Source organism: Tetranychus urticae, chromosome 3 (genome assembly GCF_039701765.1).
Source record: "Tetranychus urticae isolate SD_2017Ah chromosome 3, NJAU_TeUrti_SD_1.0, whole genome shotgun sequence".
Lineage (NCBI taxonomy): Eukaryota > Metazoa > Arthropoda > Arachnida > Trombidiformes > Tetranychidae > Tetranychus > Tetranychus urticae.
Genome location: NC_142960.1, coordinates 6,197,352 through 6,220,545, shown reverse-complemented (window position 1 = coordinate 6,220,545; position 23,194 = coordinate 6,197,352). Strand labels below are relative to the sequence as shown.

Here is a 23,194-nt window from a genome sequence, read left to right as displayed (position 1 = left end):
AAGACTTTTTGATTTTTCAAATTATTTTTGCAAATTAATTTCTGCGTAACTTAAGTATAAAATGTATTGATAACGAGAATATGTTATTTCAAATGAGTTCAACAAATTGACAGATTTCTGTTACAGAAATTCTGGTGTGTTCTGATTCTCGGAACTTTGCTACCGATGATAATTACGTCAAAAAACTCCCGTCTAATTATTGCAAGCTACAGATGGAGGCACATACAATTCATTAAATGTCTCTTTCCATGAGAAATCAGCTTCAAACAAAATAAACACCTCTTACAAATCACCTTGTTAACCTTTGGTCCTGAATGAAATTTGGTCAGGTTATTACAGGTTTTTTAAATCTTATTTTGTTATTTTTAAATTAAGCGGTCATCTAGTTTCCCTATTGGTTTCACCTTCAACTTCCACGCTACTCTGTTCAAAAATATTATATTTGTTTCTCTTCTGTGATTTTACCATCCATTCAATATCAACACTGTTAATTTTATTTTCCCTTTAACCTATTTCTTGCTGTACATCAATCATGCTTGGCTCTGCTTTATTCAATATTGACAATGGTTACTTTGAAGGTCTTGTAAGAGGTTTTAAGTGTGGTATCCTTAAACAAAGTGATTACCTTAATTTGGTTCAATGTGAGACTCTTGAAGGTTAGTAATATTCATTTGTCAATGTTTCACTCTATCATTTTCACTCTCTCTCTCCTTCTCTCTTTCTTTCTGTTGCTTCTTCTCATGCATTTTTGTCTCTCTGTCTCTCAGATATTAAATTACACTTGCAAAGCACTGATTATGGAGCCTTCCTTGCCAATGAACCTTTGCCATTATCTGTTTCTGTTATTGAGGATAAATTACGAGAAAAATTGGTCAGTGAATTTCTTCACATCAGGAATCAATCTTGTGAACCTCTTTCCAGTTTTCTTGATTACATTACTTATGGTTACATGATTGACAATGTTATTCTGCTCATTACTGGTACTCTTCATCAACGTCCAATCCCTGATTTAATTGACAAATGTCATCCTCTTGGTAAATTTGATCAAATGGAAGCAATAAATGTTGCAAACAACCCGGCTGATCTTTACAATGCTATCCTCGTTGATACACCTTTGGCTCCTTATTTTGTTGATTGTTTATCCGAGCAGGACATGGATGAGATGAACATTGAAATTATAAGGAATACCTTGTACAAGGCATATTTGGAAGATTTTCATGACTACTGCAAAAACGTTATTGGAGGCATAACAGGAGAGATTATGTGTGAAATTCTTGGTAAGAAATTTCTCAGTTTGCTATTAATCTTCAAGTCTTTGAAAAAAATTTGAATTTCACCTCTACCTGTTAATGTATTGACTAATGTGCTATTTTCTTTCATTTTTATAGCCTTTGAAGCCGATCGACGTGCTTTCGAGATCACAATCAACTCTTTTGGCACAGAACTGTCCAAAGAAGACCGAGTTAAGCTTTACCCATCTTGTGGGTTTTTGTATCCTGATGGATTAGCTGCCCTTGCCAGAGCTGATGATTATGATCAAGTTAGAGCTGTTGCTGCGTTTTATGCTGAATACAAACCAATCTTTGATGCTACTCAGGGTGCTGAAGAAAAATCATTAGAGGATCGATTTTTTGAACATGAAGTTAAACTTAATGTCAATGCATTCATGCAACAATTTCATTTTGGTGTCTTTTACGCCTATTTGAAACTAAAGGAACAAGAAACACGGAATATTATTTGGATTGCTGAATGTGTAGCTCAAAAGCATAAAACCAAAATCGATAACTATATACCGATTTTTGATTGATAAGCTAAGGCCTCTTCTATACAAGCATATTTTCTTGTTCAAAACTACAAGCCAGATCGTTAAAATTTATTATCCAAGAAATCACTGTGATAAAAGCCTCGAAATTCACTGAAGTTTATAATGAGAAAGTTTAAATGTCTACCTGCCTTACCTGTTTCAATTTTTCTATCTTCCTTCACCAAAAATCTTCTATTGATCTATTTATATATTTTTTTGTCATAACCAAGATAGCAATATCAAGGGAACATTTTTACACTCTATTAATTAATAACCTTGGCTTTTACAAAGTTAATTTTCATAAGAAAATTTCATCGCAATTAATTTGCCAGTGTCATCAACGAACCTTTCACATCCTAATCAACTATCATGTCTTCAAAAGGCTTTTTTACTTTTATCAAGCCAAAATTTATTTGGAATTTATTGTTAAGAGAAAATATAATACGATATTTAATCAATTTGTACAAAGAAAGATTTTGATAGAATTTTGTTAATTCTTTAATCAGATAATGAAACTAGATAATCAATGTAATGTGAAATTACAGTGGCAAGACAAAATTGAAATTAAAGAAAATGATAACCATTTATTATATTGAAAAGTAATTTTTTCAGATAGAAATAATGTTATTTCATTGTACAAAAATAATAACAATTGCTATACTCCAATAATGAAATAATCTCAGTCAATTAACTTGACAATCACTCCTTTGCTTGCATCCATAGAGATTTTATCACCAGATTTGAAGATTTTACACGCATTTGGAACTCCAACAATACACGGAAGACCAAATTCACGAGCAATTACCGCTCCATGCGAGATTAATCCACCAATTTCAGTAATTAAACCTCCAATCAATGGGAAAAAAGGACACCATCCAACATCCGTTGAATAAGTGATTAGTATATCACCAGGCTAATGAAAGAGTCAAGAAATAATCAAGTATTCAAAATTGAGTCATTTAACAATTAAAAAAAACAATTTAAGCTATTAATTACCTTAATATTTGCTGCTTCTTCTATTTTTCTGGCGACATAAGCGGTTGATTTAATCTGTCCTTGGCTAATTGGAGTTCCAATAATTTCTTGGCCATTGTAATTATTCCAATCTTTGGTGTAAATTTCTTCTGCCGGTAGCTAATATTATTGAAAAAGATAAAGCTTGATAATGAAATGCTTTTGGAAACAATGTTTCATATTCAAACTCACATTATTGGGTAAAATTTTAGGTCCAATGTTTATTATCGGAAATTCATAAGAATCTAATTTCTGACAAATCTTCAGTCGTCGTTTTGCTAGTAAAACTAAACCAGGATTGGATGACAAGGTTAATCGTAACAATTCATCTGGAGTTAAGTAATAAGCCAAAGATGGGTCTGGTAAACGATGCTCCTTATATGCCAGAGTATTGACCATTCGGTCAAACAGTTTTCGCATCTGATCAATTTTCCAAACCAATTTATTTTTTCCTTCTTCTCTTAAACTAACATAATTCCTACACCAAGGCAAGATGAATTTTTTCAGTAAAAACTTGGATACTTTGGATAATGGCGTTTTTAGAGAAGCGATCAATTCTTCATCAGTCATGACAGTTTTGCCAGGATTGGCTGCTTTGTAATCTGATTGTTGTACCAGAGCCTTAGAGATATAAAAGAAAACAATTAAAAAATAAGATTAAAATGTTAAAAAGGTTGAAATCAAAATAATGCAAAGATAATTTACCTTCAAAGGATTGATGATAAATGAAGGATCTTTTCTCCATACTTTACCAGACCAATCAAACTCTTTCCATCCTCGATGACCATAATCTTTAATAAACTGTCGGTAATTAATAGCCAGTTGACTAGTTCCACTGTTGAGATAATCTGAAATTTCTTTGGTAGTTCCATTAAGAATAAGTTTTCTTTCCTCTTCATCAGTTACTTTAGATGCCAATTCTTTAATGATGACTGGAATCTGAGCACTAACAACTTGTTCACAAGAAGCTAATAACTTCGAGAAATCAGGCAATATTGATGGACTATCTGTTTAAAAAAAAGAAATTAAATTTTTCCATTTTATCAGAACAAAACTCAGAAATGACTTACTTTTATCAGTACTTGTTAAAATCGAAATGGCTAAAAAGTTCATAACCGATGATCCAATGGTAACACCAAGGTGAGCTAAGAAAATCTAATGAAATTAAAAGAAGAAGATTAGAATCTAAAAAAAACGAAAGAATTGAAACTTACATTCCAAAGATAATCAGAGTTATTCACGATTTCAAGAAACATTTCATGACTCGAAGATTTGTCAGTGGCTTTAGATGGGAATTCATCTAAAGTAACTGCAGCTAGCCGCCTTGACCCCATAAAAATGAGACCAACTGTTGATTTTAGTTTTTCCCATTTACTTTGAGGTAAAAACTGTCCTATTCTTTCATATGAATCAGTTTTCATCTCACGATCATCCACGATTTGACCTAGCAATGAGTATTCCATTGAAGTTGAAATCTTGTTTTCTTTTTCCGGCGGAGTGTCATAAACAAATAAAGTCCCCTGTATCATATTGAAAATTAATCAGCGTAAATATTTAAATCAAAAAATAAATGTATAGACAAAATTATCCTTACATCTTTCATAGAAAAGAAACAATGATGACAGTTTATGATGAATCCTCGGGTAATGTAGGGCATAAATTTGAAATTTTTACGGTTAAGGAAAAATTTTTTCTGTCAAAAGATGTAAAATATTAAGATAAGCACACATAAGTAGATCACAAATTTTCAATAAATACCACAAAAGCAATGGTTGATGAGGGAATCTGGTAGTCACTGCAAATGTATGATGCGACTCCTGGGTAGACTTCACCCAAATTGGCTCGAGTATGATATTCATTAGAGCTGACATGAGGTGAATCCAATTCGTGACTTAACTCCCATTCGTTAAGATCAACTGATGATGAAAATGTAGTTACAGGGCGACATTGAAATAAATAAATTTGATTCGACTGGATTCCCCACTCTATATCACATGGTCCATTAAAAAACGAAGCAACCTGAAAAGATTATAATTGTAATTATGAAAAGATCAAGTAAGCGTTTTTTTGTATTTTTATGCATAATTTTGAGCATACCTTTAGACATGTTGAGGTTAAGTCAATTATTTGATTCTCATTGAGACAACACGATGAACTTTTTGACTGTGAGTCAATTGTTATTGTTCCGTCACCGGTTTCAGATAGTTTAATTATCCTCCCTTTACCACCAATCTGAATATCTTGAATAGAGTCAATTGTTAAACCATTTGGTGACATTTCAAGTTTGACTTTAATAGTATCTGGATCAGATATTGAACTGACAATACTCTAGAGTTGATTAAATTAAATAAAATTATTATTGTCATATCAAAATTTTTTGGAGGTTAATAAAGGTTAAATTACCTCTCCAAGTCCATGATTAGCTGTGATTAAAACGGACAATGGATCACTGACAACAGGATCACAAGTAAATAGTACTCCAGCTTGATCACAATCAATCATTTCTTGTATGACAACAGCCATGTCAAGATCAAGATCAAGACCATTCATTAATTTGTATCTGATTGCTATAAAACGAAACTGCGAAGCCCAACACTCCATTACGCATTTAAATATCTTTGAAAAAATAGATGAAAATAGACATTAATCAATAGTAAAACGTTCATCAATGTAAAGGTTAATCAACGAATACCTGGTCAAGACTAGAGACTCCAAGAAATGTCGCCATTTGACCAGCACATGAAAGTTCATCAGAGTCTTCACCATAAGCTGATGATCTAATGGCAAATTTTTTATCATTAATCCAGTTTGAGCCAAAGGATTCTGTTAATGAAGTATTTATAGCTTCTCGAATCGATTCTGGTAAATTGTAAGATCCAATTTTATCAACCAATGAGCAACATTCAGCTTCCAGTTTAACCATATCTTGGTTGCTGTAAAATTAAGATAATCAAACAATTTAATATTTGAACGGGTAATAATAAATTTATCGTTACCTGGAGCTGATTGTATGCTTGAGTTTATTAATAATGCTTGCTAGGTCAATTGTCTGAGACATTAGGTGATATGCTTTTGTCGTGACAACGACTCCTAAAGGCACTTGACCTAACTTCGGATAATCAACCAAGATGGATGTTAACTTGGACAATGAGCTTCCTTTACCTCCAGTTAGTTGTGAATTAATGGCCAGGGTTTGGTTCAGAGGAACAGTCAGATCATTTGCTTCTTCTATTGATGGTATTGAACAAATATGTGCACCAAAGTCAAGAATTTTTGAATCAAAAACAGCTTCATTACCAGTAAATGGCAATTTGATATAAAGTCCAACTCCAGTACAGTTGTCAATCTTGATTGAGTAGATTGCGTTAGCTCTCTTGTTTCCAGTGACATTGAACTTTCTATATTTGTTTTCAATTGTAAAACTAAAGGTATCCTTTATGAATAAATCTCTGGTTGCTGTTGTGGCCGTAACTGGAAAAATAAGTGCTGATCCCCAACCAACAAATCCATTGATAAACCAGGAACCATCGAGTTCAAAAAAAGTAACTGAAAAATTGTAACCTTTCTTTAAAGATAGATGAAATAAAAAAGCATTAGAAATTAATTTAATGAAATTAAATAGTATTACTATATTACCTTCAACGCATAACCTGAAAATTTAATCAACTGGCTTGGCTTGGGTTGTGAGAGTCGTAATTTACCTCTGAATCCCCATAAATCGGTTTCTACAGCTGATTGGCCATCAATTTGAGCACAAAATTTAACATGTGAACCAATATCAACCAAGTCAATTTGTGGAAAACGTTGAGACAATGAAGTTAATTGAGATGAAGCAAACTTAGAATCAAATGTTGACAGATGATCGTAAACCTCTTGAACAGGTAGCACAATAGCAATAAGGCGAATGTATTTGTAATCATTTTGATCGTAGGTTTGCTCCTGGTCAGTATTTTCCTTGACAGTCAGACAAAAATCATTTAATCGTAACTTGATTCGTTTAAGTGGACTAAATATTTCCAATTTAAATCCACCAACAGTATAATCATCAAATTTATCCAGATTATAGACCATCCGGGACTGCTTGAACTGGTAGGTAACACCATTTTGAAATCCAATCAACTTTAGGTTAACCCTAATGAGTCCACAATTTTCATCTGGATTTGGAGTCCAGTGTAGATGTAAAGTAATTATCTCGTCATCGTCATTGGCGGCATAAAGAAATATATTTTCTGGTTCAGTCTAGAAACAAAAAAATAACCACTTGTTAAATCAATGGGAAATAAAGAGTAAGATACTCTTTCTTGGGAAATCACTTTGATACGATGACTCTTTTGTTTACCTTTTTTTACATCACTCAGATTCAACAGATTATAATACTTTGACTCTACAATGTGACTATTTCAAGTGATTAACATCTAATCAAAGATTACTAATCATGGAAGCTGATAACAGATGAGAATGGAATTTTTTGTAAACAATAATATTGTTGATTTGACTGATAATAACGAGGAAAGAAGGTAAAGCGATGTTACAAATGAATCAATGTCTTTGCGTACATAAATCTTGAAAGTTTCACTTGACACAGAATTATTGATGACTTTGAAACTTGTTCAACCTACATTTAAAATGTAACCCTAATTGAACATTAGTGTATTTTAAATGGTATCGTTAGTAATTTAATTGGATGGCTGTTGACCAAAAGATATTAAATATACATACTTTAGAGGGTCTTTCATAGGCCAAGTCTTGGGGTCTACTGAAGATGCCACTTTCATAGGGGTCCTTTAGCTTGTTTAAATCACGATTAAAACGAGATACAGTTGATTTCAATTGTTTCTTAGTTCGATGTCGATGAACTAAAGATTGAAAATGTTTACCACCAAATAAATTGCTCATACTAATTGACGAGGAAAAAAATAGAAACCAGGAAAAAGGTAAAAACTATAGAACAAAAAATGGGTCGAAAAATATGGGAGCTTTCAAACGAATGATGAAGAAGCAGTGAAAAACTTGGCATTAAGAGTGATTGTTAAAAGTAAAATGGTTTAATTGAAAAGATAAGCTGATAGTTTAGTTGATGTTTGATTATTTCTGTTTGTGAATGATGTTTTAATGGGAAACGAGATTTAAAGAGACTCAAGAGAGTCTCAAACTGGAGAGTTGAGTATTAAATTGGCGTTCAAGGTGATCAAGGCGATGTAGATAAAGAAACAACAATGGTCTTAATGATATTTAATTGTGCCTAGATATCATTAGGACACCCGATTCAACCAGATTTTTACTTCTTCAGCTTTTCAATCCTTACCAAAAATTAGTTTACTTGAATTCAGTTCTTTGAATTGCTAGACTAATTTTACGGGAATAGCTGATCATCAGTAAATCAACATTTATTATCTTGATACAAATTTGAGTAAAAATTGTGTATATTACAATGTCCATCATAGACTCACAATAATTAGATCAAACAGATCATCAACGTATTTATAAGATGACTGACGTTGAGGTTGAAAATGCTAAATTAAACTTATTGCTAGCAATTGTAAGCATAAATAGTTCTTGAATAGCTCTTTAAGGTTCTGGAACAATTAAAGTCAAGTGTTGATAGACATGAAGAGACACTACACATTTATTGTTGTGTGTTGTAACATTGTCATTTAGCTATCATTTTGTAATGTTACAAATCAGATCTTCATGGATTTTGTAAGAATTTTCTAATGAAATGTCCGAACAATTTCAAATATTATCAATGGCCTTTTAAAGACTATGTCTCTCGTGCAACTCAGAGTAAATAAAATATAATATAAACAACAGGCTCCAATGTACTTTTGATTTATTTTTTTCGATTGAATTAATGCGCCAAATGAAACTAAAATCATTTTCTCTATCGATGCAGAATTCAAAAGTTATTGATTCATCAGATTATAAGAAGTTAAATGTTGAAGACAATTAATAAAGATATTCAAAACAACATAAAAGATAAACGTACATAAAATAAATAAAATCTAAGATTCTTAATTGTTATTGAAGAATTGATTACAATGAATGTTATTGGAAAAGTCAACCTCAGGTAAACTTAATTGCATGAGATTAAGAAACAAATTAACTCATTCCAAGGGTAATCATAACTGCTTGCTGGATAACCAATGGGACCATTATAGCTACCCATTGTATACGGTATGTAAGGATAATTTGGTTTGCACTATTAGCAGGGTTAATTGGTAAAGACCGTAATTATTACCAGTAGACTTATACAGGGTCATTTGAATCTCGTCTCATTGGACCCGTTGGAAGATTATTTGTGTTATTTTGAACAAAACCGTTAATATTAGTGTTAACACTGTTTCTTTCCGATCCACCGGTCAACACAGCTCCTACTGTACTTCCACCGCTTAAGATTGCTCCAAGATTTGGAGATCCGACGATTTGTCCACTTTTTTTGTTAGAAGTAAAATTATTGCTATCATTCATCGGAATAGCTGCTGATCCTGCCATGAAAATCATGTGAGGTCGATCTTTATCTTTTTTGTTTGTTGATGAGGAACGGAAAAGACTGAAACTTGAGCTTGAGATTGAACTGGAAGAATTGCGATTTAAAAGAGGTGACTCAATTTGAGCTTGGGTTTCACTGAAAATGGGTAAAGACAATCCTGGAGGGCCAAGTATTATGATGATTGGGTCACTATTTTTAGATGAACCAGAAACTAGAAGTGAAAAAGCTGCAAGAAGAAAAGGAAAGAGCAAAGTATTCCATGAACAAAATAATTTTGAAATTGATGTCACACTCATTCTGAATATATTGCTATTCACTTAGCAGATTGGGTTTAAAAAGTTAAGCACTTTATGGGAAACATTAATCAATTGAGGTATGATCATGAAATGTTGGATGCAAAAATTTTACAGTGAAATGAAGATGAAGTCGTTTCAGGATACCATTTAATTATTTTACGGTTTGAAAGATCATAACCATGGTGGTGATTTCAAGAAAAAGATGCTCATTGTCGTCTCATTGTCATCTTTATCCTCAATGATTCTGTTCTTTTCATTCATTCTCATCAACTGTTATCTTTCTTGAACAATAATGTCTGTAGACTGTTTTGCTTCCCTTTCAACAAATGTTATGGACTAATGGCTATTTTGATCTGTTGTGGAATTAATTCTCTGTGGATAATAGCTCATCAAATTCATGATAATCTTTAATCATGTCAATTTATGATTATGAACTGAAACATCTTGAATGACAGTCACTTCAATTGTCAAAATTTCAGTTTTCGTGGTAAATTGTTGATTAGTTATATTCATTGATTCAATAAGATGAATATTTGACGTGACAATAGACTTAATCGATTCAAATGTTTAGATTAAGTTAATTGTTTCTCCGCTGGGTACTCATCCAATATTTTTGTGAAACTTCATTATCACCTTGACTAATGAAAAAACTATCGTCAAATGAGATTCTGCAAAAATGGATAGTTTGTATAAATTATTTAATGAAATGTAAAAAATGTAATAATTTAAATAGATAAAACAGACTTGTGACTTGATAAATTGTGAACATCAATAAATATTAAGACTTGAAAATGGGTTGAATTTCAGCAAATATGGTATAACGGACTGCAAATAGTTTGGTCAGATCAATGAGTAGTCGACAGTTAAATTAATGTAATTCAGCCTAAAGCAGCTCCCAATGGTCCGGCAATAGCTCCACCGATAGGAGCTAATTGTACTGCTATTCCCACAACCTGATTGATTAATGATAATATTCCGGCGATTGTAGCAGGACTAATTGTGACTCCTTGAGGTCCAACTGATGAACCAATGATGCCTAACATGGTTGAAAAAGGATTAGCAGGAGTTGCGGCAACGGATGCTTGAGCTTGGACAGGAACCATCATAATTGGAGTACCTGAGGCACCTGTGTTAACCATGGCTGAACCTTGTCCATAACCTCCAAAATTATTGGGAGCCATACCAATTGAACCTCCTAAGTTAGCTCCATTGGACCCTACAGAACTACTAACACCAAGTGTTCCAGCAGGTCCAGCCGACCCACTTGCGCCAAGGGAAGTAGAAAATTGTCTAACTCCTTGGTTAACGTTGGGTAGGATTGTTGGATAACCAACCCAAGAACCAGGAATTTCACATCGTTGAATAAGTTGAGTAACCCAGACCATAACTGAGATCATATCACCAAGATTATTTGGAAATTGTTGGCATGTAGTTTCGGGTGATTTGAAGAAGAAACAATCATCTGGTAAGAGAGATAAGTCGAAAGGTTGGTTTAATGCGGCAGCTTGAAGCTCAAAAGTACTGTTGAGAGTTTGTAACGCCGAATTAACGATGGATAGACAAATATCCGAGCCATTGGGACCAGCAGATAATGGCAACTGTGACTGAGTTGATAAAGGTTGTTGAGTTGATTGGGTAAAGCCTATGGAACAAAAAAAACATATCAGACAATGTTTCACATTTCAATGTTTACAATAAAGGCTTGCAAACATCAATTGTTTAATCAAAGGTAGTAATCAATAACTAAACTTACCCAGTCCAAAAAATGATGAAAGGAGTAAAATGGTTAGTGACATTATCCCAAAATGATGAACAATTTGATGTAAAGTTGATGAAAATGGTTAACTGTTTTGAGCAAGTTTACTCGAACTAATGATTTGTCTGAACAGATGTCCACTTGTTTTATAAACACTTTTCCCTCCATTTTTATTTAGCTTTCTTTGCTACCAATCAACCTTGATATTTGATATAAGTTGAAATTAAATCAATTATTCAGCTAATCATTGTTTTCTTCACTAATTACAATTGCTAAAAAAAGTTAAGGATGGGTTGATTAACACAGGCAATTAATGAAAATAAAATAGTCAACTCTTTGCATAACAGCGCTCAACATAGAGTCTACATTATCATAAGCAAACCATACCATGGCTACCTTGGTAATTATGACAACTATCCTTTCAGGCTCATAACTTCTTATTTCAAATCACGAATCGTATGCATTAAAATACCTTGCGACTTGATCAAAGCCTGATAATGAATTAAATTACCCAACATTTATTTAGATTTACACATCAAACTATCGGCAAAGCCTAATTACAAATACAATAAACATTCATATTCATCAGCAAACTACAATCCAATAAATTCAAATACTGATGACAAATCATGATGAAACCTTGAATCAAATAGATATCAAAAGTTAATTATTTACTATTCAGTAGAGCTGTTTGCACTCATGCAAACCAATATGATGACAATTTGCAAATCTGTAATATTCAGCGAAAATTGTTATTACAGAATCCAATGTAATGTGTAGAGAAGCCCAAATTGAGCCTAAAAAATCTAATTATAGCTTCATTTTATATCATCATTATGATTCCCAATTTCCGAAGAGAAGATAATTACAATTAAAAATGATTCTCTGTACCTGAAACAACAAAATGATTTGAAATGATCATTTGAAAAGTGATTAAAACCGTAGACAGTTTAGTCTTTATACAAAAACAAACCCAAACAACATCATTAACCAAGATAATGATCAAAGTGATTATACAACTGAATTTAACTTAAACATTACCTTTTTGTTTCAATTTTAAAACAATATGAGCAAAATTGAACTCCAACAACTCACTCAACTTGGATTGAATCCAATGTTAAATATTACAACGACGATGTTGTTGTTGATGATGATGATGATGAGAGGAGGTTGAAAATGAAGAAAAAATGTTAAAATGAAATGAAGGAATCAAAAAATTAATACAAAATTGTTGAGCATGAAAACGACTGGTAACAACTATGGTCGTGTATAGCCAGTAACAGGCTTAAACCCAAACCCAATTCAACCCAGCTTTGTGCAGTTTTGATTAGACAATACAGAGTTTGGTTTAATCACTAAATTAACCCAATGCTGTAGGTAACAGATGAAGCAACTCATCCTTCTCTTACCGCCCTCACATGGTTTCTTTTACAGGATCATCCAAGATTCAGCTTCATCTTATATCTGCATCGCTATCATACTCACTTTGTATCTGTAATCAGTGAACCCAATATTACCATCTGTTTAACAGAACTAACCTATCTCTGTCTCTCTGTCGGTAATTATTTTATTATCAACTTAATCAACCCATTCATAAAATCAATAACAATTGTTACATTTTGTCTACATCAGTACAACCTTATATACAGCTTCTTACGAGTCTCCTATGATCTGCTTCTTATCATCTGGTAAATGTAAAGTAAAAGGTGCTTAGTAATGATTAAAGTATCATTTGTGATTTTGTTTCATCCATTCTCGATTCATCAAAAACTTCTGTAGCATGTAAATACCAGATTAATTCGGGATCATCTTATATTTTGCCAAATCATCCATTTATCATCTTTACTGTGTGTCTTCCATTCCCATAGATATTTGAAAATGAAAATAAAAGCCTAAAATCAATGTGAATAAACAACCCAAATCTGGTTAGTATTGACTTATTTGTTTACCAATTTTTAACCAACTGTTCAATTTACTGTCAAGTTAATCATTAAATAACAAGTGTCCAGTCAAGGTTTGACCATTGATAATTGGAAAAATCAGCTAATTTTGGCTTCCAATAGTCAAGTTCCATCATAACCTTGACAATATCGACAAAAAGAAACAGAAGCAACATTTCTATTGAAACATTCACTTTCATTTCGAAGGTCAATTTGATTGATTTCCAACAACAATGTTCCATCCATTTCAATCTATTTAAATCCTATTTCTATCTGTGAGAAATAATCAGTTGAAATTAGATGATAAAAAAGTGTTAATCTAACCCAAAAATTAAATTGTCATGTAGCGATCGACCAATATCCATCCATTACCAGTTTAGGTCATTGTGTTACCCCATCTACCATCATATGTAAGGATGTCTATTTCCCTTCGTCTGTCTTTCTCACTTACTTTTTTTCACCATTAGCTGCCATTGCCATTTTGTTTATTATTTTGCTACCAATCTCATCTATCCTCATTTTATAATCACCTTATTTCCTTGTTAAACGTTAAATTATATTGTTATTACTCCATATTCATCACAAGCTTTTTCACACCAATTGATTCTACTATTTGGAGTAACCTGTTTTATTTTTGTTCATCTCTTGGAATACAACCAGTAATGTGATCATATGTGTAGTCAAATCTAGACCATTGTGATGCATGACAGTGCCTAACCCTTCCCAGGCAATCCAGTTCAGCCCTTATTTAATCAACCAGTGTCTATTTGTGTTGGTTAACTTTTATTTATTAACCTTCGTCTATGTCCATTGTACCATAACCATGGTAATATGAGTAGCATACAGAAATGAAAAATCTATGAAATAACAAGAGACATCTTTTCGATGTAAACATAACCACAAGGAACATACATTTACTCATTTACCATTATTTTCAACTTACCAAGTCATCTTGATCCATATTTACCCTTTGCTTCTCTTCACTTGTTTACTTATTGTAATTATTCCTATTTCAACTTTTTTCATCTAATAATCTAGTCAATTAATATACCAATTTACTTATTTCCATGTTATCTTAATTTTATCATCATCTTATGTTTGTGCAAAAAAATGATACCCAGTCTATCCCTAGTTATTTTATAATTAATGTTTCATCACCAATATATTGTTTATATCCTTGTATTATCTTGTTTCTTACTGTAAATTTGTTTATTACTTGATTTATGTTCTCCCTTTCTCAATTATCCAGTTAACATTTAGCACATTTGCCTTTCATTGTGTACTTATGACTTTTCTTATTCTTCACCCCTTTCAATTTTCTCCTCTTCTTACAACAAAACCTAAATCATAAACTTAAAATAATGTCTAACAATGGATACACACCAGAACCAAAGGATTCATCATCACACCCAAGCGATTCTGATCAAAGACCCAGATTTTACATAGGAGATGACATGTTCAGACAACAAAGATTATCATCCAAGGTAATCAATCTGATTAAAATCAATCAATTTAGTCTCCGTTATTGTAAATCTTGTTAAAATGTAGACTCAAATTTTTTGGTATACTCAGCTCTATAAGAACTTACCTTTGACATTTTCCGTTATTCCAAACCAGTTGTTGTCAAATTGATTATAAATTGTTACAATTTGCCTAGTTTTTGTATGCTTTCACATATTAATTTATTTCCAATCCAAATTAAACTTGTAATTAGTCGACCATACTTAACATCTGTTTAATTCCCATTTCCTGTGTAAACAAATTAGCACTTAAATGCGACTCTTGACATTTATCCATTTTACCAGTTTTGAATCTAACAATTTCAATAATTTTATTTTTATTTGCTCGATAAGGTAAAGATATCAATAAGCTGTCCATAAATTGTAGTTTTATTATCAATCTAGAAGTCCATTGAAGGGTCATTGAAAGGCCCTTTGAAGAGCTCATCTGATAAATGACAATCTTGTTTACTCTTGTCTAAATGATAATGTAAGGCTAATAATTTCGTCTTCTTTTCGATTGTAAGAATTATAAAGTTATGTTTAAATTAGTCTTGTTCAAAAATTTAGGTAAATTCAAATTGTGTTCAACTTTACCATTATTGGCTTATGCAATCTCGGTCTGCCATCCCATATGTAACCAATCAAAAAAGAGATGAGAATTCAAAAAAAGGTTAACCTTTACCAATAAGCTATCCTAGTTTCTTCTGCGTTTTATCTCTCAAATAGTGCACTTTCCTTCGTTTACCATTTTGATCATCATCATCTTAAATATCGTGTCTATTTTAGTTTAATTCAAAGGTTTTTTGTCAACAAAATATTGTGTTCAAGCTTGTTATAAGCACCTTGTGAATAATAACTCTCTTTTTAGCCAATGTTAAAGCTTTGCCTAGTCATCTGTGCTTCAATTGATTGCTCATTTACTGTTCAACATTCCCATCACCAGTTATTCTATCAATTTCTATTGTCTTTACAATACATTTAGGTATACGTTTCTGTCTAATTCAATTAAAAGTAGGTAAAGAATGTAAATGGGTTTGTAAACAGCCTACCTTTTATCATTTGTCTTTTAATTTTAATATCTAGTCACAGCATTGCAGGTAAAATGACGAGTCACGAGATTTTTATCCACTCGAGTCAACCATTGCTGATGACATGTTAGAAAATATCAGAGACAATTAGAGAATTAAACTTGAGCTATAAGTGATAAAGGCTTCGTTTTTTGATCACACCAATCGGTAGTTCTTCCATTGCTAAAGTACCAAATTGAATTCCTTAACTAATCCATTCTTATCTATTTCTTGTTTCATTTAGGAGCCAGGGGAGAACCACGACGATTGTTGCCACGATTCAAGAAGCTGCTGTTCTTCCCCTGACATGGATACAGCAAGTACCGATAAAGATGAGCGGCCTATCAAGGTTAACAAGGTTAAAGTTGGTGTTTGCGCCATGTCCAAAAAATCTAGCTGTAAACCAATGAGAGAGATTTTAAACCGGTTGGAAGAATTTGAATATATTCAGACAATTATCTTTCCAGAAGAGACAATTTTAAAAGAGCCCGTTGAAAAATGGCCTGAATGTGATTGCCTGATATCATTTTTCTCCAAAGACTTTCCGCTTGCCAAGGCAGTTGAGTATGCCAAATTTAGGAAACCATTTTTAATCAATGAGCTTCACATGCAGTATGATATGCAAGATCGTCGAAAGGTTTATCGTAAATTAGAAGAAGCTGGAATAGCTTTACCAAGGTATGCTGTATTGGACCGTGATTCACCCAATCCTGAAGAAAGAGAAATAATCGAATGTGAAGACCATATCGAGATAAAGGGAGAAGTTTTCAATAAACCTTTCGTTGAAAAGCCAATATCGGCTGAAGATCACAACATTTATATTTACTATCCAACTTCGGCTGGTGGTGGCTCTCAAAGGCTATTTCGTAAAATTGGTAATCGTAGTTCAGTCTATTCTCCTGAAAGCTCAATCCGCAAAACAGGTTCATACATTTATGAGGAATTTATGCCAACTGATGGAACTGACATCAAGGTTTACACAGTAGGACCTGATTATGCTCATGCAGAAGCTCGTAAATCACCTGCATTAGATGGTAAAGTAGAACGAGACAAAGATGGTAAAGAAATACGTTATCCAATCATCTTGAGTAATGCAGAAAAATTGATTGCTCGTAAAGTTTGCCTTGCCTTTGAACAAACTGTTTGTGGTTTTGATTTATTACGAGCCAATGGTAAATCATACGTTTGTGATGTTAATGGATTCACATTTGTTAAAAGTTCAATCAAATATTATGATGATTGTGCCAAAATTCTGGGAAACATGGTTCTTCGTAATCTGGCTCCTCAACTTCATATTCCTTGGTCGATTCCTTTTCAATTAGACGATCCACCCATTGTACCTACCACTTTTGGTAAAATGATGGAACTTCGATGCGTAATTGCAGTTATCCGACACGGGGACAGAACACCTAAACAAAAGATGAAAATGGAAGTTAAACATCCCAAATTTTTTGAAATTTTTGAAAAATATGATGGACACAAATCGGGTCACATAAAATTGAAAAAGCCCAATCAATTGCAAGAAATTTTGGACATTTCAAGATATCTACTACACGAGATTGAGAAAAATCCTGACTTTGATATGGAAGAAAATAAATCCAAAATTGAACAATTGAAACAAGTGTTAGAAATGTATGGACATTTCTCTGGAATCAATCGTAAAGTCGAACTCAAATATCAGCCCAAGGGAAGACCTCGGCGTTCAAGCAGTGAAGAAGGTATTCCAATTGTGATTGAAACATTTATTATATCTAATCAGTCATTTTATTTTTTTTAATAAGTTCAAGGATCAGTAATCGTTTTGAGTTTATTTTCTCTTCTTAGCTAATCTATTTATACTCATAAATCTCTAGTTATTACCTCTTTTCATATCCTCTTCCTCGTTTCTATGGAATTGTCTAACAATATAGTAAAATATTTCATTTGGTTTTTTATCTCGTGAGTTTTTGGTGAAATGTCATTCTTCCATTTCACTTGTAGGCTTTAAAATCTATTTAAAGAGTAACATTACTCTGAAGAGCAGGAAAAATTTACCTCTAGACATCATTAGTTTCTTTAAAAATATAGTTGATTATTCCGAAAGAAACCCGAGCTTGAGATGAATAAATCTTACCTAGTAACAATGTTAATCTGCTTTTCCCTCCGAATTTAAATTATAATTTCTCTCAATTTTTATAATTTGCTAAAATTGAGATTCAACTTGAAAATATCCTTGACACTTGAATTATTTTCATGAGCAATGCAAAAACAATTTTGAATGTCAGGCGATTGTTGTCAATTTTTCCCCTCTACTCTTTCAGATTCTTAAGAAAAGATTCCTTTTCTAAATAATCAGCTCGCTCATCTTGACAAAACATCATCACCCACTCGTTGTTTATTCAACAATTTTAACAATCATCTTTTAACTAATACAAATAGGCAAATTTATCTCGTCAGTCAAGGATGAGAAAATCCCTCGAACCTACTAATTATTTCCTATTCACTTTTCAACAAACATTTTGCCAACAAAATTATGAGCTTAATGATAACAATCAACTAGCAGTTTATTTATCCTCTGTTTCACTTCATTCACAAACTGATTATTTTCATGAGCTTTTTTCAAGAGCAATCTTATCTAACCTTGGTTTCTTAATATTTATGTTTTAAATTGCATCGTAGACATTAATTGTTCATCATTTCAATGCACTGAAAACTAATCGTATTCTCTTTTTCTGATTATCTTTCAGATTTGCCTCGTGAACCGTCTTTGGTTTTAATACTCAAATGGGGAGGCGAATTAACACCGGCTGGTAGAGTTCAAGCTGAAGAACTCGGACGAGTATTCAGGTGTATGTACCCTGGTGGCCAAGGTGTGCTTGAATGATATTAACTGATTTTACAATTTCTCTAAAATCCTTTCAATAACTAACTTAACCCTGCTTTTCTAGTGTTGATTTTAACCCTTCTAATTGCAATGCACTTGTTATGCTGATGTCGTCTGCATCTTTGATCAACCTTTCATCAAAATGTCCATTTTATTTCAATTATTTATTGTTACTTTAATCCCTACTATTTGCATCTCTATTGTCTTATTTCGTTTGCCACAGTTTCAATTAATCCACCAGCCTTTATCCATTAAATGTAATAATTTCCCAATATCAAAGTTTAGTTTTATGTTTGAAAATTTCTGTTTCGATGTCGGTTTGCATGTTAACTAGTCTAGTATTGTTTGTTTGCTTGTTCATTGATTCAACTAAACTTTTTTTCAGCTATTTTATCCCGAATCAGTTGGTTTACTTTCGATTATTATTTTGTTTATTTTCAGCTATTATTATCTTCAAGCATTCCCATATTATTTTCATCCTTCAATCCTCTTCCCATTAAATTCCCAATCTTTTAACTTGCTTCATCGACTAATCATATTTTACTTGTATTTCTCTCTCCCTGTCCTATCCTAGGCGAATACGCTGGAACTCAAGGTCTTGGCCTGTTACGATTACATAGTACTTTCCGTCATGATCTAAAAATATATGCTTCAGATGAAGGTCGTGTTCAAATGACTGCTGCAGCATTTGCTAAGGTTGGTTTTGGCAAATTTTATATCTCTCCATAGCAATTATTTTATTATATTTTTAATTTTTGTTATCTTTTGAATTTATTTAGGGTTTGCTAGCGTTGGAAGGTGAACTTGCTCCTATTTTAGTTCAAATGGTTAAAAGTGCTAATACAAATGGTTTACTTGATAATGATTCGGATTCAAGTAAATTTAAAAATATTGTTAAACAGAGACTTCATGAGTGCCTTCAACGTGATTCAGATTTTACCGAAGAAGATTTAGCCATTCTTAACCCAACCTGGTCTCGATCAATTCAAAATGCTCTCAATTTTATCAAAAATCCATTTCGAGCTTGTGAACATGTCTATGAATTGGTACAAGAATTGAATAGCCTTATTAAACAACATAGAGAATCATTCCAGTCTCAAGAGTCCGATTTGTACCATGGTGAAACCTGGGATTTAATGCAACGACGTTGGGCTAAGCTAGAAAAGGATTTCAAATTAAAGAATGGAAAATTTGATATTAGCAAAGTTCCAGATATCTATGATTGCATTAAATACGATTTACAACATAATCAACATATCTTGCAGTTTTCAAATGCTGAAGAGTTATATACTTATTCAAAAGCATTAGCAGACGTTGTTATACCACAAGAATATGGAATCACCAAGCCTGAGAAATTGACAATTGGTTTAGGAATTTGTTCACCTTTATTGAAAAAAATCCGTGGAGATTTATTAAGGGATTATTTGTCAGAGGAAAATGAAACTGTTAACCGTCTCAATCCTCACTATTCCCATGGCGTTTCAAGTCCAGGTCGTCATGTGCGAACTCGTCTATACTTTACTAGTGAAAGTCATATTCACTCGTTGCTTTCAGTATTGCATTACGGTGGTCTTATTGACGATAAAGATGAACAATGGAGACGAGCAATGGAATATGTTTCAACAGTCTCTGAACTTAACTATATGACTCAAATTGTAATAATGCTGTATGAAGACCCAACTAAAGATCCTTCCTCTGAGGATAGATTTCACATTGAATTACATTTCAGTCCAGGCGTGGTTTGCTGTGTCCAGAAAAACATTCCTAAAGGGCCAGGATTTCGTCCACAATCTCGTAATACATTATCCAAGGTCGGTAAAATGATTTCTCGTATTACTAATAATGCTGCTGCTGCTAATGCTGCAATCGCAACTGACTCTGACTCTATCATCGGCAGAGACAAACTTAGATTAAATATCAAAGTACTAAACCGTTATCAAACAAACCAAATGCTTTGTTGTTAACAGTTACTATTTAGTCAATTTACTTTCATCTCAATTAATACCTTTTAATCAATTAATTACTAATATACAATTTATCTTTTCCTTTCATCATCATTTTTCATTCTTTCCTTTATTGCCTGCAGAAATTTTCTGACCATAATGCACACTCCTCTAACATGCCAATTAAAGAAGAAGACTCTGATGAACTAACTGTTGACGATGATGAATTGGATGACTATCAAAGCCCAATTAGTAGTACCAATGCCTGTAGTACTCCTGTGAGTTTAAATTTTTTCTCAAAACCGTCCACAATATTAAAAACAGATGTATCAATCTTGCGATTGATCTCATCAATTAAAAATCCATTTACAAATACATGTATCTTGAGTACACATCATACTACACCATCTTCAATTAATTGCTATACTTACTCTAATTTACGTTCAGGAATCACCAACTATTTTGGAAGAAGGAAAACCTCACTCTCTACACCACGATTTTAAATTCACCGAGCTTCTAGAAGAAGATGAAAGACTGGAAAAGGAAAAGTTATCATCACCGCCACCTTCTTCTTCTGATGATTCTAATTTACTTTTACCTGATACTAAATCGAAGAGTGAGTCTTGTGAAGATCTGCCCGTTAACTGTACCGAAACTAATCAATCTGCTAATACTATTGCCAACAAAACCGTATCTACAACCACTGATACAACTCCAATCTCAATAATCTCCACCTCAACTACCACCTCCATTATAAACACCACTACTTCTCTAGCCTTTTCAACACCAACTAATTCAACTAATAGTCATAATAGTAGTATTAATAGTCAAATTGATGCGACTCAAAACTCCCTGGAAAGTAAAGCTGAATCAACTCCTAAAGTATTATTACGAAGCAATTCAATGTCCGTCTCTTTTTCTTGTCCAAATTCATCTGTTCCGATGAGGCACAAGCCATTAGCTAAATTAAAACAAGAGATAATGAGTTCTCATGCTCAAAGTCTGGACAATGTCTGTGAATCTAGTAAAACTTTAGGTAACAACCTTTAACAACACTAATTATTTAGATAATCAAATTTAACTATTTATCCTTCTATTCTTCTAAATTTTTTCTAATCTTTTTCATTAATTCACTATTTATAATTATCATCTTTTGTCTTCAAAAATTTAGGTCGTAATAAGCCTCACCGTCATTCAATTCATGGTCAATCGAGCTCTTACCTTCGTTTGTGTAGTGTAGCTGATTTACCTCATTATGGTAAAGATTAATATTTTTTTCAAATTTGCATAATTTAATCAAACCATTGTTTTACAATTTCCACATTTTTTCAGGTTCAGCCAGCAGTTTATTATTTAGTACTGCAGTCATAAGTGGATCCTCAAGTGCTCCCGAGTTGAAAGATGTGCTTCATCCACCTTCAGGTAATTGAATAATTTTGATTTCAATCGAAACGAATCTAATAAAAACACTTTTCTCTAATTGTAGAAGGAATTCCTAATATTCCATCAATCCGGCCCTTAGAAACTCTTCATAATGCTTTATCCCTCAAGCAATTGGTTGCATTTCTTGAAAGGATGACTGCTACTGGAAATCGTTCTGCTAATACTTCCCCTTCATTTTTGGCTCAAATGTCCAGCAATGGGTCATCGACTTCCTTTTCGGCCAACAGCCTTCCCATGTTATCACCAACCAGTAGCTTTGGATGCTCTGGACCATCATCTATAGTCTCAAGTAGTGGCCAAAGCTCTCCCAATTCTTAGACGAAGTTGCCGGCTGATCGCATTTTCTCATTCATTGACAAGTTTCTAATCGAAACAGAACGCTCAAATCGTTTGATTATTTATCTTAGACGACATCTGCTTGTTTTATAATTTTTCAATCATAAGAACATGCTTTAAGATCAAAATATCTTCATTACTTCTTTCTCCATTCTGATTCTCTGATCACTACCCAATTAACTGAGAACGCTTGTCCATTCTGATGAACAATTTATCTGAAACATCACATATCATCTTCATCATCAATACCAACATATAAGAAACATTAATATAGATATTATCTTGGATAAACGGGATTAAGCCATTCGCCAGTCATTGATGAGAAATTTTTTAGAAATATAAATTTCTTTTTGATAACTGATTAGTCATTATTTACAAATTATATTTCAGTTTGTCTCATTTTCTTTCCCTGTCCGTTCCGAAATGATCAAGATTTTAACCAATCAATCTTTCTTCATTGTATTTAATTTTTATCACATTTTTGTAAAATGAGAGATTTTCATAAAACACTAGATTTCATTTTTCCATAGTTTATTATTATTATATCATTCCCAGTAAGTTGTTCATTTAATAAAGAAAATGGATTATTTCATTGTTGAACATTCATTTGCCTTTACTAATCAACAATCAAAAAATGATTCAGAGACGTAAATTTAGATAGCCAATACAATTTAAGGTGATCTCCATCAACCATTTACATTGAAACTAAAAATCTCAATATATCGTCATCTATGAAATCT

At 32.7% G+C, this 23,194-nt stretch overlaps 4 protein-coding genes across 41 annotated transcripts; 2 read left to right on the top strand and 2 right to left on the bottom strand.

Annotated features, from left to right (window-relative positions):
* The first annotated feature begins 287 nt into the window (after nt 1–287).
* LOC107371471 (V-type proton ATPase subunit d 1) lies at nt 288–2,391 on the top strand. The gene is made up of 3 exons (XM_015939561.3): nt 288–656; nt 768–1,277; nt 1,389–2,391. The coding sequence occupies exons 1-3, from the start codon at nt 533–535 to the stop codon at nt 1,805–1,807; spliced, it is 1,053 nt and encodes a 350-aa protein (XP_015795047.1). The 5' UTR covers nt 288–532; the 3' UTR covers nt 1,808–2,391.
* On the bottom strand, nt 2,369–7,955 carry LOC107371469 (uncharacterized). The gene is made up of 14 exons (XM_015939560.3): nt 7,538–7,955; nt 6,455–7,057; nt 5,815–6,383; nt 5,511–5,751; nt 5,222–5,434; nt 4,916–5,146; nt 4,577–4,837; nt 4,413–4,511; nt 4,033–4,338; nt 3,889–3,973; nt 3,524–3,825; nt 3,011–3,439; nt 2,801–2,938; nt 2,369–2,717 (listed from the first exon to the last, which is right to left on the bottom strand). The coding sequence occupies exons 1-14, from the start codon at nt 7,712–7,714 to the stop codon at nt 2,484–2,486; spliced, it is 3,888 nt and encodes a 1,295-aa protein (XP_015795046.2). The 5' UTR covers nt 7,715–7,955; the 3' UTR covers nt 2,369–2,483.
* A 2,330-nt stretch (nt 7,956–10,285) lies between these two features.
* On the bottom strand, nt 10,286–11,716 carry LOC107371869 (uncharacterized). The gene is made up of 2 exons (XM_015940028.3): nt 11,358–11,716; nt 10,286–11,246 (listed from the first exon to the last, which is right to left on the bottom strand). Exons 1-2 carry the CDS (start codon nt 11,398–11,400, stop codon nt 10,483–10,485), a joined length of 807 nt encoding a protein of 268 aa, XP_015795514.1. The 5' UTR covers nt 11,401–11,716; the 3' UTR covers nt 10,286–10,482.
* Nucleotides 11,717–12,592: 876 nt separating this feature from the next.
* Nucleotides 12,593–23,054, top strand: l(1)G0196 (inositol hexakisphosphate and diphosphoinositol-pentakisphosphate kinase). Of its 38 annotated transcripts, none has more exons than XM_015939164.3 (11): nt 12,593–13,285; nt 14,687–14,784; nt 16,114–17,587; nt 18,596–18,718; nt 19,307–19,428; nt 19,512–20,543; nt 20,819–20,953; nt 21,123–21,711; nt 21,847–21,933; nt 22,008–22,097; nt 22,162–23,054. In XM_015939164.3, the coding sequence occupies exons 2-11, from the start codon at nt 14,755–14,757 to the stop codon at nt 22,434–22,436; spliced, it is 3,957 nt and encodes a 1,318-aa protein (XP_015794650.2). In that variant the 5' UTR covers nt 12,593–13,285; nt 14,687–14,754; the 3' UTR covers nt 22,437–23,054. The 38 variants fall into 38 exon arrangements, with proteins under 38 accessions (XP_015794650.2, XP_089125308.1, XP_089125310.1 ...); XM_089269184.1 differs by having other exon boundaries at nt 13,004–13,285; nt 18,596–18,697; nt 21,123–21,291; XM_089269175.1 differs by having other exon boundaries at nt 13,004–13,285; nt 18,596–18,697.
* Nucleotides 23,055–23,194: the final 140 nt, after the last annotated feature.

Excerpts from the sequence above, each read along its gene's own strand:
- LOC107371471 (XM_015939561.3), top strand. The coding sequence starts at position 533 with ATGCTTGGCTCTGCTTTATTCAATATTGACAATGGTTACTTTGAAGGT. Across the intron at positions 657-767 it reads TCAATGTGAGACTCTTGAAG|ATATTAAATTACACTTGCAA; the intron begins GTTAGTAATATT and ends TCTGTCTCTCAG. Across the intron at positions 1,278-1,388 it reads GATTATGTGTGAAATTCTTG|CCTTTGAAGCCGATCGACGT; the intron begins GTAAGAAATTTC and ends TCATTTTTATAG.
- LOC107371469 (XM_015939560.3), bottom strand. The coding sequence starts at position 7,714 with ATGAGCAATTTATTTGGTGGTAAACATTTTCAATCTTTAGTTCATCGA. Across the intron at positions 7,058-7,537 it reads CCTATGAAAGACCCTCTAAA|ACTGAACCAGAAAATATATT; the intron begins GTATGTATATTT and ends TTTTGTTTCTAG. Across the intron at positions 5,147-5,221 it reads CTAATCATGGACTTGGAGAG|AGTATTGTCAGTTCAATATC; the intron begins GTAATTTAACCT and ends AATCAACTCTAG.
- LOC107371869 (XM_015940028.3), bottom strand. The coding sequence starts at position 11,400 with ATGTCACTAACCATTTTACTCCTTTCATCATTTTTTGGACTGG. Across the intron at positions 11,247-11,357 it reads TTCATCATTTTTTGGACTGG|GCTTTACCCAATCAACTCAA; the intron begins GTAAGTTTAGTT and ends TTTGTTCCATAG.